General features: G+C 40.4%; 1 protein-coding gene across 3 annotated transcripts; it reads right to left on the bottom strand.

The window, feature by feature from the left end:
• Nucleotides 1-11,162: 11,162 nt before the first annotated feature.
• On the bottom strand, nucleotides 11,163-15,524 carry LOC112251441. 3 transcript variants are annotated; one of them, XM_024422409.2, is made up of 4 exons: nucleotides 15,229-15,524; nucleotides 12,441-12,925; nucleotides 12,088-12,114; nucleotides 11,163-11,893 (listed from the first exon to the last, which is right to left on the bottom strand). In XM_024422409.2, the coding sequence occupies exons 1-4, from the start codon at nucleotides 15,470-15,472 to the stop codon at nucleotides 11,375-11,377; spliced, it is 1,275 nt and encodes a 424-aa protein (XP_024278177.2). In that variant the 5' UTR covers nucleotides 15,473-15,524; the 3' UTR covers nucleotides 11,163-11,374. The 3 variants fall into 3 exon arrangements, with proteins under 3 accessions (XP_024278177.2, XP_024278185.2, XP_024278194.2); XM_024422417.2 differs by having other exon boundaries at nucleotides 12,109-12,114; XM_024422426.2 differs by lacking the exon at nucleotides 12,088-12,114.
• Nucleotides 15,525-15,961: the final 437 nt, after the last annotated feature.

The following is a 15,961-nucleotide window of genomic DNA, read 5'->3' as shown; positions in this document are numbered from 1 at the left end:
CTCAAATGGAAGCTTCTCTAATGTCAAACATGTAAAGTGTGGTGTACTGCAGGGCAGCTCTCATGGCCCTCTATTCATTTCTATTTTTACCAATGACCTGCCACTGGCATTAAACAAAGCATGTGAGTCCATGTATGCTGATGATTCAACAATAAATGCATCAGCAACCACAGCTAATGAAGTCATTGAAACCCTTAACAAAGAGTTGCAGTCTGTTTTGGAAGGGGTGGCCAGTAATACACTGGTCCTGAACATCTCTAAAACTAAGAGCATTGTATTTGGAACAAATCATTCCTTAAGTTCTAGACCTCAAGCTGAATCTTGTAATGAATTGTGTGGCTGTTGAACAAGTTGAGGAGACTAAATTACTTGGCGTTACCTTAGATTATAAACTGTCATGGTCAAAACATGTATATTAAATGGAGAGGTCTGGCCATAATAAAGAGATGCTCTGCTTTTTTGATACCACGCTCCAAAAAGCAAGTTCTGCAAGCTCTAATCTTGATTATTGTCCAGTTGTGTGGTCCAGTGCTGCAAGGAAATACCTAGTTTAGCTGCAGCTGGCCCAGAACAGAGCAACATGTTTTGCTCTTAACTGTAATCAGAGGGCTGAAATAAATATTATGCATGCCAGTCTCTCTTGGCTAAGAGTTGAGGAAAGACTGACTGCATAATTTCTTCTTTTTATAAGAAACAGGGTTGAAAATCCCAAATTGTTTGCATAGTCAACTTTTACATAGGTCTGACACACACACTTATCCCACCAGACATGCCACCAGGGGTATTTTCACAGTCCCCAAATCCAGAACAAATTCAAAAAAACGTACAGTATTATATAGAGCCCTAATTGCATGGAACTTCCTTCCATCTCATATTGCGCAAATAAACAGCAAACCAGGTTTCAAAAACAGATAAAGCAAAACCTCGCGGCACAACGCCTCTTCCCTATTTGACCTAAATAGCTTGTGTGTATGCACTGATATGTAGGCTACAGTGGCAAGAAAATGTATGTGAACCCTTTGGAAATACCTGAATTTCTGCATAAATTTGTCAGAAAATTTGATCAGACCTTCATCTAGGTCACAACAATAGACAAACAGTCTGCTTAAACTAATAACACAAACAATTATACGTTTTCATGTCTTTATTGAACACACCATATAAACATTCACAGTGCAGGGTGGGAAAAGTATGTGAACCCTTGGATTTAATAACTGGTTGATCCTCCTTTGGCAGCAATAACCTCAACCAAACATGTTCTGTAGTTGCGGAACAGACCTACACAACGGTCAGGAGGAATTTTGGTCCATTCCTCTTTACAAAACTGTTTCAGTTCAGCAATATTCTTGGGATGTCTGGTGTGGTCATGCCACAGCATCTCAACTGGATTGAGGTCAGGACTCTGACTTGGCCACTCCAGAAGGTGTATTTTCTTCTGTTGAAGCCATTCTGTTGTTGATTTACTTCTGTGTTTTGGATCGTGGTCCTGTTGCATCACCCAACTTCTTTTGAGCTTCAATTGGCAGAAAGATAGCCTAACATTCAACTGCAAAATGTCTTAATAACCTTGGGAATTACTTTTTCCGTTGATGATAGCAAGTTGTCCAGGCCCTGAGGCAGCAAAGCAGCCCCAAACCATGATGCTACCTCTACCATACTTTATAGTTAGGATGAGGTTTTGATTCCAGAGATTTCTGTAAGTCTTTAGCTGACATTCTTCTTAACCTCATTGAGCATTCTGCACTGTGCTCTTGCAGTCATCTTTGCATGATGGCTACTCCTAGGGAGAGTAGCAACAGTGCTGAACTTTCTCCATTAATAGACAATGTCTTTACCGTGGACTGATGGACATCAAGGATTTTAGAGATACTTGTGTAACCCTTTCCAGCTTTATGCAAGTCAACAATTCTTAATCTTAGGTCTTCTGAGATCCCTTTTGTTCGAGGCAAGGTTCACATCAGGCAATGCTTCTTGTGAATAGCAAACTCAAATTTGTTTTTTTTATATGGCAAGGCAGCCCTAACCAACATCTATAATCTCAACTCATTGATTGGAATCCAGGTTTTTTATATTTTTTATATATTTTTTTCACCTTTATTTAACCAGGTAGGCAAGTTGAGAACATGTTCTCATTTACAATTGCGACCTGGCCAAGATAAAGCAAAGCAGCTCGACACATACAACAACACAGAGTTACACATGGAGTAAAACAAACATACAGTCAATAATACAGTAGAAGCAAGTCTATATGATGTGAGCAAATGAGGTGAGATAAGGGTGGCAAAGTAAATACAATATAGCAAGTAAAACACTGGAATGGTAGATTTGCAGTGGAAGAATGTGCAAAGTAGAAATAAAAATAATGGGGTGCAAAGGAGCAAAATAAATACATAAATAAAATAAATACAGCAGGGAAAGAGGTAGTTGTTTGGGCTAAATTATAGATGGGCTATGTACAGGTGCAGTAATCTGTGAGCTGCTCTGACAGCTGGTGCTTAAAGCTAGTGAGGGAGATAAGTGTTTCCAGTTTCAGAGATTTTTGTAGTTTGTTCCAGTCATTGGCAGCAGAGAACTGGAAGGAGAGGCGGCCAAAGAAATAATTGGTTTTGGGGGTGACCAGAGAGATATACCTGCTGGAGCGCGTGCTACAGGTGGGTGATGCTATGGTGACCAGCGAGCTGAGATAAGGGGGGACTTTACCTAGCATGGTCTTGTAGATGACATGGAGCCAGTGGGTTTGGCGACGAGTATGAAGCGAGGGCCAGCCAACGAGAGCATACAGGTCGCAATGGTGGGTAGTATATGGGGCTTTGGTGACAAAACGGATGGCACTGTGATAGACTGCATCCAATTTGTTGAGTAGGGTATTGGAGGCTATTTTGTAAATGACATCGCCGAAGTCAAGGATTGGTAGGATGGTCAGTTTTACAAGGTTATGTTTGGCAGCATGAGTGTCATTCTGTAATATGTTTCATGTTTTGTGTGGACCCCAGGAATAGTAGCTGCTGCTTTTGCAACAGCTAATGGGGATCCTAATAAAATGCCAAAATACCAAACCAGTTAAATGTAACTAAATGTAATCGGAAATGTAATCTACATAATTCCCAAAAGTAATTATCATGAGAGGGCAAAAAACAATAAGTAGTAATATTGCATACTCCAAAAGGTTAAAATCTCACCTTTCTGGTAAAAATAGTTATACATTTCTGAGGTGTAGTGTAGGCACTTTTGAGCACACAAGTTCAAGTACACAGTATAAATAAATATTTATGTATATTTCCTATTCAACAAAACTGTATGAATAAAGCTTGAAATGACTTATATGCTTTCTAAATATAGTTTAATACAATTCTAATACGACTAACTATAAGGTTTCACCTTCCTTATAACTGTACAATACATATTTGTATGTTTAGTGTTAGAGAAAATTAGACTATTTTCTAAAGGTCTCTGTTGATCAAAACATCTGTCCCCATCGCTGTGAATATCTCACAGATTACTAGCTTGGATTCCGGAAATCATTTGGAACTCACTCGCCACTGGTTTGTCAGTGGCTGTGACATAGGCTTCTGCCAGGAGATGGACAGTCGACGAGCAAATTAAATGATAGGAAGGGCATCCCAGTGGTTTCAGATTTCACATCCTATGTCACACAGGCTCAGAATATACTACACTGTCTGTGGAAACCAGGGCTATTGCTCAATGCAAGCCATTTGAACTTTGAAAGTACTTGAAAGAAAAATAAAGAAAAAACCCTTGAATGAGTAGGTTCTAAAACTTTTGACCGGTAGTGTATTTGGGCTACAGAAGTGCTATTTCTTACCGAACTCTGCAGCTTCCATCCGAAAAAAGATCCTGTGAAATTACGTCAACACATACTGGAGGAGTTACTGGCTAGCTACAAGTGGCTAGCTTAGCTAATGAACTAGATATTTTGGTCACGGTGAGCATTACCAGAATGACACATACAGTGCCTTGCGAAAGTATTCGGCCCCCTTGAACTTTGCGACCTTTTGCCACATTTCAGGCTTCAAACATAAAGATATAAAACTGTATTTTTTTGTGAAGAATCAACAACAAGTGGGACACAATCATGAAGTGGAACGACATTTATTGGATATTTCAAACTTTTTAAACAAATCAAAAACTGAAAAATTGGGCGTGCAAAATTATTCAGCCCCTTTACTTTCAGTGCAGCAAACTCTCTCCAGAAGTTCAGTGAGGATCTCTGAATGATCCAATGTTGACCTAAATGACTAATGATGATAAATACAATCCACCTGTGTGTAATCAAGTCTCCGTATAAATGCACCTGCACTGTGATAGTCTCAGAGGTCCGTTAAAAGCGCAGAGAGCATCATGAAGAACAAGGAACACACCAGGCAGGTCCGAGATACTGTTGTGAAGAAGTTTAAAGCCGGATTTGGATACAAAAAGATTTCCCAAGCTTTAAACATCCCAAGGAGCACTGTGCAAGTGATAATATTGAAATGGAAGGAGTATCAGACCACTGCAAATCTACCAAGACCTGGCCGTCCCTCTAAACTTTCAGCTCATACAAGGAGAAGACTGATCAGAGATGCAGCCAAGAGGCCCATGATCACTCTGGATGAACTGCAGAGATCTACAGCTGAGGTGGGAGACTCTGTCCATAGGACAACAATCAGTCGTATATTGCACAAATCTGGCCTTTATGGAAGAGTGGCAAGAAGAAAGCCATTTCTTAAAGATATCCATAAAAAGTGTCGTTTAAAGTTTGCCACAAGCCACCTGGGAGACACACCAAACATGTGGAAGAAGGTGCTCTGGTCAGATTAAACCAAAATTGAACTTTTTGGCAACAATGCAAAACGTTATGTTTGGCGTAAAAGCAACACAGCTCATCAACTTGAACACACCATCCCCACTGTCAAACATGGTGGTGGCAGCATCATGGTTTGGGCCTGCTTTTCTTCAGCAGGGACAGGGAAGATGGTTAAAATTGATGGGAAGATGGATGGAGCCAAATACAGGACCATTCTGGAAGAAAACCTGATGGAGTCTGCAAAAGACCTGAGACTGGGACGGAGATTTGTCTTCCAACAAGACAATGATCCAAAACATAAAGCAAAATCTACAATGGAATGGTTCAAAAATAAACATATCCAGGTGTTAGAATGGCCAAGTCAAAGTCCAGACCTGAATCCAATCGAGAATCTGTGGAAAGAACTGAAAACTGCTGTTCACAAATGCTCTCCATCCAACCTCACTGAGCTCGAGCTGTTTTGCAAGGAGGAATGGGAAAAATGTCAGTCTCTCGATGTGCAAAACTGATAGAGACATACCCCAAGCGACTTACAGCTGTAATCGCAGCAAAAGGTGGCGCTACAAAGTATTAACTTAAGGGGGCTGAATAATTTTGCACGCCCAATTTTTCAGTTTTTGATTTGTTAAAAAAGTTTGAAATATCCAATAAATGTCGTTCCACTTCATGATTGTGTCCCACTTGTTGTTGATTCTTAACAAAAAAATACAGTTTTATATCTTTATGTTTGAAGCCTGAAATGTGGCAAAAGGTCGCAAAGTTCAAGGGGGCCGAATACTTTCGCAAGGCACTGTAGATTATATTGCATAACACATTTCTGTTTGAAAATTGAGAAAGAGGCGGCGTTGGACTGTTTTTTGTGTCCAAAGTCGACCGTTAAAGAACATTTCCTGCAATTCAACATATTTTGCCATTTCTTATGACATGTTCATATATTATCTGGGGGGGGCCACCGAACTCCAGGGGGGGCCTCAAAACTGGATTTTATTTATAAATGCCTGGATGTTTTCAATGTTGGTAATTCTCTTATAAAATGGGTAAAAGTAATGTATAACAACCCCAGGTGTAAAATAGTAAATAACGGCTACTTCTCAGAGAGTTTTGAATTGTTAAACAAGGGTGTCCGCTGTCACCATATCTATTTGTTATGGCCATCGAAATGCTAGTTATTAAAATCAGATGAAATATCAACATTAGAGGATTAGAAATCTAAGGCTTAAAAACAAAGGTGTCCATGTATGCCAATGACTCAAGTTTTATATGAAGTCCACAAGCTAGATCCCTGCAATATCTCATTGAAGATAACTTTTCTGGACTCTGGACTAAAACCTAATTATGATAAGTGTACAATATTACGTATTGGATATTTAAAGAATAAAACTTCGACACTACCCTGCAGTTTACCTATAAATGGGCTGACGGTAAAGTGGACATGCTTGTATTCATATCACAAAATACATAAATGAGCTCTCCACAATGAATTTCAAAAGAAAATAGACAAGATCCTGCAACCATGGAGGTAAATACCTGTCTATTTATGGAAAAATTGCCCTGATTAACTCCTTAGTCGTATCTCAGTTTACTCACTTACTTATGGCGCTGCCTACTCCTGATGATTCGTTTTCAAATCATATGAGCAAAAAATATTTGGCTTTATCTAGGACCCTAAACCACACAAGATAAAGTGTGCCTATCTACAGTATATAATGAATATCAATTGGGTGGGTTGAGATTATTAAATATAAAAGCACTAAACCTCTCTCTAAAAGCTTCACTTATTCAAAAGTTTTACTTGGACCCTAAATGGTTCCTAAGTAGATTACTAAGAAAAGCTCATCCAATATTAAAAAATGTCCCATTTGCCTTTGTGCAGATTGCCACGTCTCATTTTCGATTAATTGAAAATTATATATTTTTCAAGGTATCTCTATTTTTTAAACAAGCATTGCAGAGCTGATTACAACTTTAATTTCCTCCCCCTGAAAAGATAGAACATATATTATCTATTCACAAGTATGTCTGCATATAGCAGTGACATCTAAAAAGCTTTGAATTAATCAGCACCTTGGAGAGTGCTGTCCGTTTCACCATCATAAGACTTGGCTGTGTACTCCGTCTGTTGCACTGCTATGTTGTGTTAGACACTTTTTTTCTCAATGTGTTCCGGTATCTCGGAGCCCCTGGGACCTCCCAATTTACAAATTAAGCACTGCTCTCGCATACAGAGATCGGAAAACGATAAAATGCATGTGTGCTTATCGTAGTGACTGTAAATCATGACTAATTTACAGTTCATGAGGGTTGCCTAATCACACATATGAAGTGTTGTTAAGATCTGACTCTTTTAACCCTTCGAAACAGCCCCTCCGGTTGGCACAGGAAGCTGAAAGTAAACACATATCCTCATTGGGGAAGGCTTTTACAGAATCCTGAGTTTAAAGTCTTTATGTTAAGAATTGACTTATTTACAGAGGGTTGAATGCAGTGATTTTCACAAACTGCAGGTTTGGTACATCAAAATGTAACCACTTCCGGTTGCTCCAGGAAGCTTAGAATCAACACAGGTAGACCTCATAGTGGCCTGATGAATTGTCATCGAAGACAGGTTCATAAGGCATTCATAACCCACATAGGCTTCAGGTTAAATTTAGGGGAGCAGGCAATGTATTCCTATGGGGACAGATGTCATTGTAAACTGTGAGATGAAAAAACCCTGTTTTCACTGTTAAGGGATAATGTCACATGGTCAAGGTTAGGATTGCACAGATCGGGAGGACCTTAGGAACACTCCTGTGGTTGAATTGTCCTTCTAACCCTAACGGTTCTGCCACTGTCCCCCAAAAGCACCTACAATTTAGGGACAGGCTTCATTATGGGCATACTTCTTTTCATGGTTGCTGCGCTCAGAGCAAGCTACGATCAAGCAGGGCGTCTCGTTGAACTCGGCACTGCCAAGAGATTATGGTAATGCCATTGCAGGCTCTGCGTGTCTTTAAGCCCGCACCTGTGTCACTCTATCCTTGCTGTGTGTGTGTGTGTGTGTGTGTGTGTGTGTGTGTGTGTGTGTGTGTGTGTGTGAGGGAGAGAGAGTTTTTTTCATTTGTATCTGTTGGGAGAAATGACTGATTTACAGTTTATGAGGGTTGCCCAATCACACATACAGTATGAAGTTTTGGAAAGATGTGACATTTTTAACCCTTCGAAAACAGCCCCTAGGACCCCAATTTAAGGCACTTCCGGTTGACACAGGAAGCTGAAAGCCTACCCCTCCTTGGGGTAGGCTCTTACAGATTTTTGAGTTTTAAGTCTTTACGTTAAGAACTGATTTATTTACAGAGGGTTGAATGATTGAGTGTTATTTCAGAAAATCACAGAAAATCACAGAAATCACGTAGAGTTCCGAAGCCTACCTTAACGGATTTGTCTGAACATGCCGCAACTGGATCTGTAACTTTTTTGATAAAAAAAAAACACATTTCTTTGAAAATCACCAATTGTACATTGTATGATTTCTCTTAAATTACGATAGATAAATGGCTGGTTCTTTTTTTCCTCACACCGTAGGTTCATATACTTTGACGTGAAGTGGTCAAATTAGAGCTCTATTTTCGTTTTTGACCTTTAATCCCAGAAAAATGGCCTTAACTCAAAAAGCTTTGAGGCCTCGACGCCATCTTGTTTCGGGGCTAACAGCCCATTAGTCCAAACCTATGCTCACCAAGTTTTGTCTTCGAAGTCTTTTCCATTAGGAGAAATGGCCATGTCGTGATTGGTGATGTTTTGTACATTTGCAATAAGATTCCATTCGCCATCTGGTGGAATTTACCGGAACAGCGGAAAAATGACCAAAATTTGACATTTTTATAAAGCGGAAACCGAATGTCCAAGAGACTTCGTTCGATGACTTCCCGGAAGATCTGGCCCCGGTGCACGGCCCGAATTTTACAAACATTCGCAGACGTCTATTAAGGGACCTTACATTTGCAATATGGAGTTTCTCATCGATCATACATTAAATGCCAAAAGGTGCCCTTCATGTATGTAATGGTGTTCTGTAATGACTGTATTTATGCTCTGCAACCACATTCTCTATGTCTACATTCATAGGTCATGCACAGGACACACCAGACAGGACCCACAGAACCTAAAGCCATCATCTTGGGTGGTGTGCACCCCAGGCTGGCAAACTTGGATAAGCTGTTCTTTGTCCTTGATGTGACGTTCCTCAAGGTGACATTCTGGTGAAATCAACCCTAATTTATTATGTATGTATATAATCAGTCTACCATAATTCTATCTTCAGTTTAACTGCATAATATCCTACAAAAGCAAATGTCATGGGTTGCCAGGCTGGGACTCCCTATGACAATTAGTCCTACACCTTTGTCCAGGGGTGTCAAACTCAATTCCTGGAGAGCCACGTGTCTATTGGGTTATTTCCTTTGTATTCATTTTCAATTAAGACCTAGAAAACTAGGTGAGAGGAGTTCCAAAATAATAAACCCACAGACACTTGCCTCTCCAGGAAATTTGTTTGACACCCCTGCCTTAGTCCTTACGTCAAGAGGTCTAATAATACATCATAATAATGCGTAACAATACATTTTAAATGCCCAAAACAATACATTTTAAAATTTGATCAAGCTGGCCCAGGTACCCGGGTGGGAGATTTCACCGGGTGAAAAGTGATTACATTAGTTTTGAAACTGGGCTTCCTCCTGGGCGTGAGCCGGGTGAAATAGCGAAGTCGGCTTAAAACAAAATGGACATATGTCAAACACGTGGAGTAATTATTACAACACATGCAAAGTGTTTGCTCCTGATAAAAACGCATATTTACTTTATCTGCCTTAAACTAGTTTAATAATACATGTTGTATGTCTCAATACTTATGTAAATAAGGTATTTAAAAAAAAGTTTGATCAATTTGCTAAAATTTCTAATAACCTGTTTTCACTTTGTCATTATGGGGTAATGTGTGTAGATCGATGAGTATTTTTTTTCTCAGATTAAACCATTTTAGAATAAGGCTATAAAGTAACAAAACGTGGAAAAAGTCAAGGGGTCTGAATACTTTCCAAAGGCACCGTATGTCGTTGCACTATACACTACATTGGATGTATCTTCATGTTGTCTTTTTTCTTTCCTGCTGCCAAGACCAACCACCTGCCTGGCTCAGAGCCAGTCCTGCCTGGCCCAGTCCACTGCTTCTTGCCCCTCACAGGATAGTGGAAGTGGCTTCTAGCGTTATACCTGCCTCCATAAAGATACTGAGTGAGTGCTGCACTGTCCTCCTAGGCACCCTGGCTACCTATTTAGCGATTTATGGATACATTTATTAATAGGCTACACCCGCATGCACTGTATTTTATATGCTAATGTACACATGCCCTGTTTTTTAATGTAATAATGCACTGTTGTGTGTTTTAAAATAAAGTGTGCTTGATGTATCTGACAGCACAAATTAAATTCCTTCTGGGAAAATAAAGTTAGTCACACATGTTATGTTTTGCTATGAAGTGTTTCCAATAGCCTTAACTTGAATATTGAATCCATTTGTCAAATGAGTGACACAACATGACTGTGCAGTTTATCTCCGCCACAGGCTATTTACTTGTGTACAATACACATTCTTATTGCTTTTCCATGCTGGCAACACTTGTCTTCTGTTGTAGAGGGTCCAAGTGGGAGTGAGGTCAGTGAAGATGAGGGACGTAAAGCAGGGGCAGGAGGAGTTGGCATTGCAAGCCTTTATGTAAGCTGAGCAGAATGTGTTTAAGAGAATGAAATGGAGAGTTAGATGTATGACATGGGATATTCTATGCTGATAAATGGTGAATTCCTGATCTACCATGACCTATTTACAAATTGGTTTAAGGGGGATTAGGGCTATATGGTTATGTGCTTAATAACCAAATCCCATACTTTACTCTTGAAATATAACTTTCTCAAAATGTCTACATTATTCTCAAAATGAACTTTGCCTAAATTAAATGTTTTGTTTATTCTCAAAATATTGGCACTTAATTTTTTTTTAAAGTACTACTAATGCAAGAAGAATAAATATCCATGTACCACCACCCATAGATTTCTTTATCTTCACATGGCTCTAATACTCTCCCGTAAAACACAGCCCTTATTTGAAGTGTTTCTAAAATCCCCAATTGGGAAAAACAAATGGTGGAAAAACAATTTGAACCATTTCAGTGTTTGACAACTATGTTATTACTCATACTGTGGTACTCTATTGAGAGTTTTGGCTAGCTATTGTCCAATTGAATGGCTCATCAAGGCATGAACTGTGACCAGCCTCCATCACTACTGCAAGCCCAGTATTCTAATAAAGAATCTAGAGTACTTTTTCATCAACATCTTTGTGTTTTTATTAATAAAATATTCAAATTCATTTATTTTTTTTGTTATTTCAAAATGCAGATTCACATTAAGGTACTGTACAGTGTGACAAACAGGACAATGAGAGTTTCTGTACATACTGTAGGCAGCTGTTTGTAATCACCTCAGCTAGGAAAGGAAGTGATTATGAGAACGGTCTGAAATATGCCTAATTCCTTAGATAAGCGAGAGCAGTCCATGTCCAGACTTCCTCGGTGACCTCAAGTACTCATTTACTCTGTCTTTTATGTTTTTTCGGGTTACATCACTCATGGAAGGAAACTTTTGAGACACAGTGGTCCTGATGAACATTCGGAGGTTCACTGGCAAGCCAAATTTTCCTCGTGATCCATCCCAGTTGGTATTCTGTTCCCACTCGCGGTATCTCTCTTCGCTTACGCATGCACGGAATAGCAAAACAGCATAGCGGTCCGGACGCCCCCCGCTGCGGTTGGTGAGCAGTTCGTCATATTCTGGTGTCAGATGAGGAATGGAAATGTCAGGATGTACCTTCGAGCGGTATACATTTGAGCGTTTTGGGTAAAGAGCGCCCTGCTGCTGGGCGTGTGCATATTCCTCCCCCTTCCTCTTTTGGCGCCATGCAATGGAACGGGGCACAGCTGGGCGGTGGAAAGGTGGTGAGGAAAGAGTAGGGTCCAGGGACTGGCTTGCTGTGGAGGCAGCGGGGCCTCGATCCTGCAGGACAGACGCAGAATCAGAATACCTAGAAGTAATTCTACTTTAATCTATTCATATACCTTCTCACTGATGGCACTAAATACTCAAGTTACTTTCATGGGATTCCCTTTCATTTAACAGGCCTGCTGCAATTTCATTGCTCCATTTTCCCTTATGTGAGTCTTCTGATGTTTTATGAGAGTACCCTTTACCTTACAGCAATCATCACAGACCTGGCACTGGAAAGATTTCTCATCATGAGTCTCCATGTGCAGGTTCAGATTATATTTGCAAGAGACATATGTGCAAAAAAAAGAAAAGAAAAAAAAGACATTTCCGTTTAATCAAATGTGTGTTAACGTTAGTTTCAAGATTATCTATTAAACTTTGTTTTGACTTAAAGCATTCTACACACACACACACACACACACACACACACACACACACACACACACACAGGTTCTCTCTCACTAGCATGCACTCTGGTCATAACAGAAAACGTGGTGTGAAAGGAATCCCCACATAACGTGCCCCAATGAAGACCAGCAGTACCAATTTGACTGACCCGTGCTCTCTTTGATTCCGATGGCTTTGACCCTGATGGAAGCTCTCCACTTGCCACACTGAGGAGTATTCTGTTTTCACGCTGAACTGCAGAATAGTGATGAAATGCAGAGAGGGGCTGAGGTTCACTGGTTGGTTCTAATGACATGTAGCCCTCTCCATCAGGTTCTGTTTTGATCTGTTCCGTTGAAGTGCTTGGTAGAGAGGGTCCCTGTTCATATTCCACACTTTGAGTTTGGTAAATATGTGAAGGCTCAGTTGAGACCGGATTCTGGCACAAGCTTTTGACACAAGCAATTGTGAATATAACATTAGGGTCTTTTGACTCCAGAGCATGAAGCTGCTCTCTCCTGTGACTGGTCCTGAGCTCCTGCTCATTAATCTGTGTGGCCTCTGGGTCCTCCTGCCCCAGACTGGGGCTCAACTCCTGTTCACAGTGCTGCTGCTCAGGGGGAACCTTTTCAGAGACAGTGAGCTGCTGTAGGTCTGGAGGAAGGATGAAACGGATGACTAAGTGAATTCAGCTGACAACAATAATAAACCAAGACAACATAATTGTGACCCCCCACACACACACACCTGAGAAGCTATACATGTACTTGGTTATTTACTTAAAGGGTGTGTATGAAACAAGTGGTCATGGAGAAGGAAATCCTTCACCAGGCACCACATTATTGTTTTTCTGTTTACTGATGAGAATGATATCCCTAAAAATGAATCAATAGGAATTTTAAACCAACGGTTTGCAAAGTAGTTTTGAACGTAAGGGACGTTTGGCGTTCTGAAACAATGGACTTTGACATTACTCGAGGGACCAGTCAATCAACTGCAGCATACTAACCAGAAAATGTAGAAATATTTTTCATGAAATCTATAGCTCACCGCCTAATACCAGAATTAAGATGGACCTGCCTATTCATTCATATAGGCATCTGATTCTAGAAATACAAGTATATCTATTTTGAGCATCCATATGCAACATGCCTATATGCTCAATGGCTTGCGGTTCACATTTGCAGTGCTGATCATGCAATGCATGCTAGCAGCCCGGGAGCTACCTTACCTACTTCGGTGCATAATAATCACGGTAGAAAAATGCATCATGAACTCCTTTAGGCCTACTGGAACATGACAGGCAGCCAAAAGGTAGGCTAGCTCTTTTTATTACTAGTTATTGATTCATTAAAATGACCGTAGCATTTCTGTTGTCAATACTGCGACCACAATACAGTAGCCTAGTAACTACAGTAGCGTAGTTGAAAGGTGGCTGTAGCAGTGGAGACGAGGGAGCTCAAGTCTATTAGGTTTGTCCAGGTTTGGCCGGGGTAGGCCGTCATTGTAAATAAGAATTTGTTCTTTAACTGACTTGCCTAGTTAAATAAAGGTCAAGTTAAAAAAATCTCTATATATATATATATATATATATATATATTACAAGCGGCACCCGGCCAATCAATCAAGTGGTTCATTTGAAATGCTACGTTATTAAAATAAATACATTGTTTTTTGCTCCGTGAAGTAACCCAACAATGTGTACACTGGCATCTTGTCTATTTCAAATCTTCTCTCATTGACAGATTGATGGGTCCACGCAAAAGTGCCGCATGTCATGATGACACTCACCTGTCTCGATCAACGAGAGAAAATGTGAAATAGACAAAATGGCAGTGTACACATTGTTGGATTTACTTCATGGAGTAAAACATTTATTTTAATAAACAGAGCATTTTGTAAATTCCAATGATCCAACTGCAACTGAACACAGACATTTTAGAAGATACATGTAATCCATCCATCTGATGGGTGTGGCACATCTAGAAACTGATTAAACAACATGATCATTACACAGCTGCAACTTGTGCTGGGGACCAAAAACATGCAGTTTTGTCACACAACACAAATGCCAGATGTCTCAAGTTGATGGAGCGTGCATAGACGTGCTGACTGCAGGAATGTCCACCAGAACTGAACCAGAACTGTTACACCAGGGAATGTAATGTTCATTTCTCTACCAATGTCTTTTTAAAGAATTTGGCAGCATGTCCAACCTGGCTCACAACCGCAGAACGTGTATGGTGTTGTGTGGACAAGCCGTTTGCTGATGTCAAACGCTGTGAATAGAGTGCCCCATAATGGTGGTGGGGTTATGGTATGGGCAAACATAAGTGACGGACAACAAACGCAATTGCATTTTATCAATGGCAATTTGAATGCACAAAAATACTGTCTACCATAAGCCGTACCAAAGAGAATTTGGCAGTACGTCCAACTGGCCTCACAACCGCAGCCCACGTGTGGCCTCACAACCGCAGCCCACGTGTAACCACACCAGCCCAGGACCTCCACATCCGGCTGAGGTGTATTTCTGTCTGTAATAAGCCCTTTTGTGGGGAAAACTCATTCTGATTGGCTGGGCCTGGCTCCCCAGTGGGTGGGCCTGACTCCTAAGTGGGTGGGTCTATGCCCTCCCATAGCTGCCTGCGCCCCTACCCAGTCGTGTGAAATCCATAGAGGGCCTGATTCAACTAAGTAAAACCGTTGAAATTGTTGCATGTCGAGTTAATTTTTTTATTCATATGCCACCAGTTTAGCCACTGTTTTTCTGCAAATGCACGTAAAAAGTAGTTTAAAACAAAGTTTGACTTTTAAAATGAGGTGAAATTAGATTGGTATTGGTTGTGAATAGGCTCCTGGATGGGTGGTAGTTGTTGTTGAGTTGTTTTCTAACAGTTGTTTTCCCTTTTAAAATGTTTCATATACACACATTTTAATCAATTAACGTTACTAACCCGATCTATGCAACTTTATATCTGGTTTAAGAACGATATCAAGCAGCCTCCGTAGCTTCTCGTTCTCCTCCTTAGAACGATAGATTTCTTCCTGGTACTCTGCCACCGTTTTTTCAACAGCCCCAAATATCTCATCAGCAACTGCTGTTAATCGTTCATTGAGAAGCACTCTCAGCAACGATATTTTAGCCATTTTCGCAGAATAAAAGTCGTTGTTCTGTCCTGTCCGAACAGATTTCCACATGTACTCTCTTGCTACCGAACAGCACAAAACAATGAAGTGTGCGCATGCTCTGTTCCTCGTTCATCCACTGAGTGGCTTGACAGAAGTTTCATTACCGCCACCTGCTGTGGAGTTTGTGTAATGGGTGATCTGATTCAACCGTGGTGTCCATAAAGCGACTAGTAGCAAAGACTTTAAATGAATTGATCCACGAGTAATAATAATAATTGCCTTTAGATGTTATTCCACGTTGGACACTTAAGCAATAAGGCCCATGGGGGTGTAGTATATGGCCAATATACGATGTATTATGGCTGTTCTTAAGTACAACGCAACGCAGAGTGCCTGGACACAGCCCTAACTGTGGAATATTGGCAATCTCCCACAAACCCCCAACGTGCGTTATTGCTATTATTGCTATTATAAACTGTTTACCAATGTAATTAGGTATACGGTCTGATAGAACATGGCCTTCAGCCAATCAACATTCAGGGCTCAAACCCCCCAGTT

This window comes from Oncorhynchus tshawytscha, linkage group LG09 (genome assembly GCF_018296145.1).
Source record: "Oncorhynchus tshawytscha isolate Ot180627B linkage group LG09, Otsh_v2.0, whole genome shotgun sequence".
NCBI classification, from domain to species: Eukaryota; Metazoa; Chordata; class Actinopteri; order Salmoniformes; family Salmonidae; genus Oncorhynchus; species Oncorhynchus tshawytscha.
The sequence above is the reverse complement of the archived record's forward strand: the minus strand, read 5'-3'. Positions and strand labels throughout refer to the sequence as shown.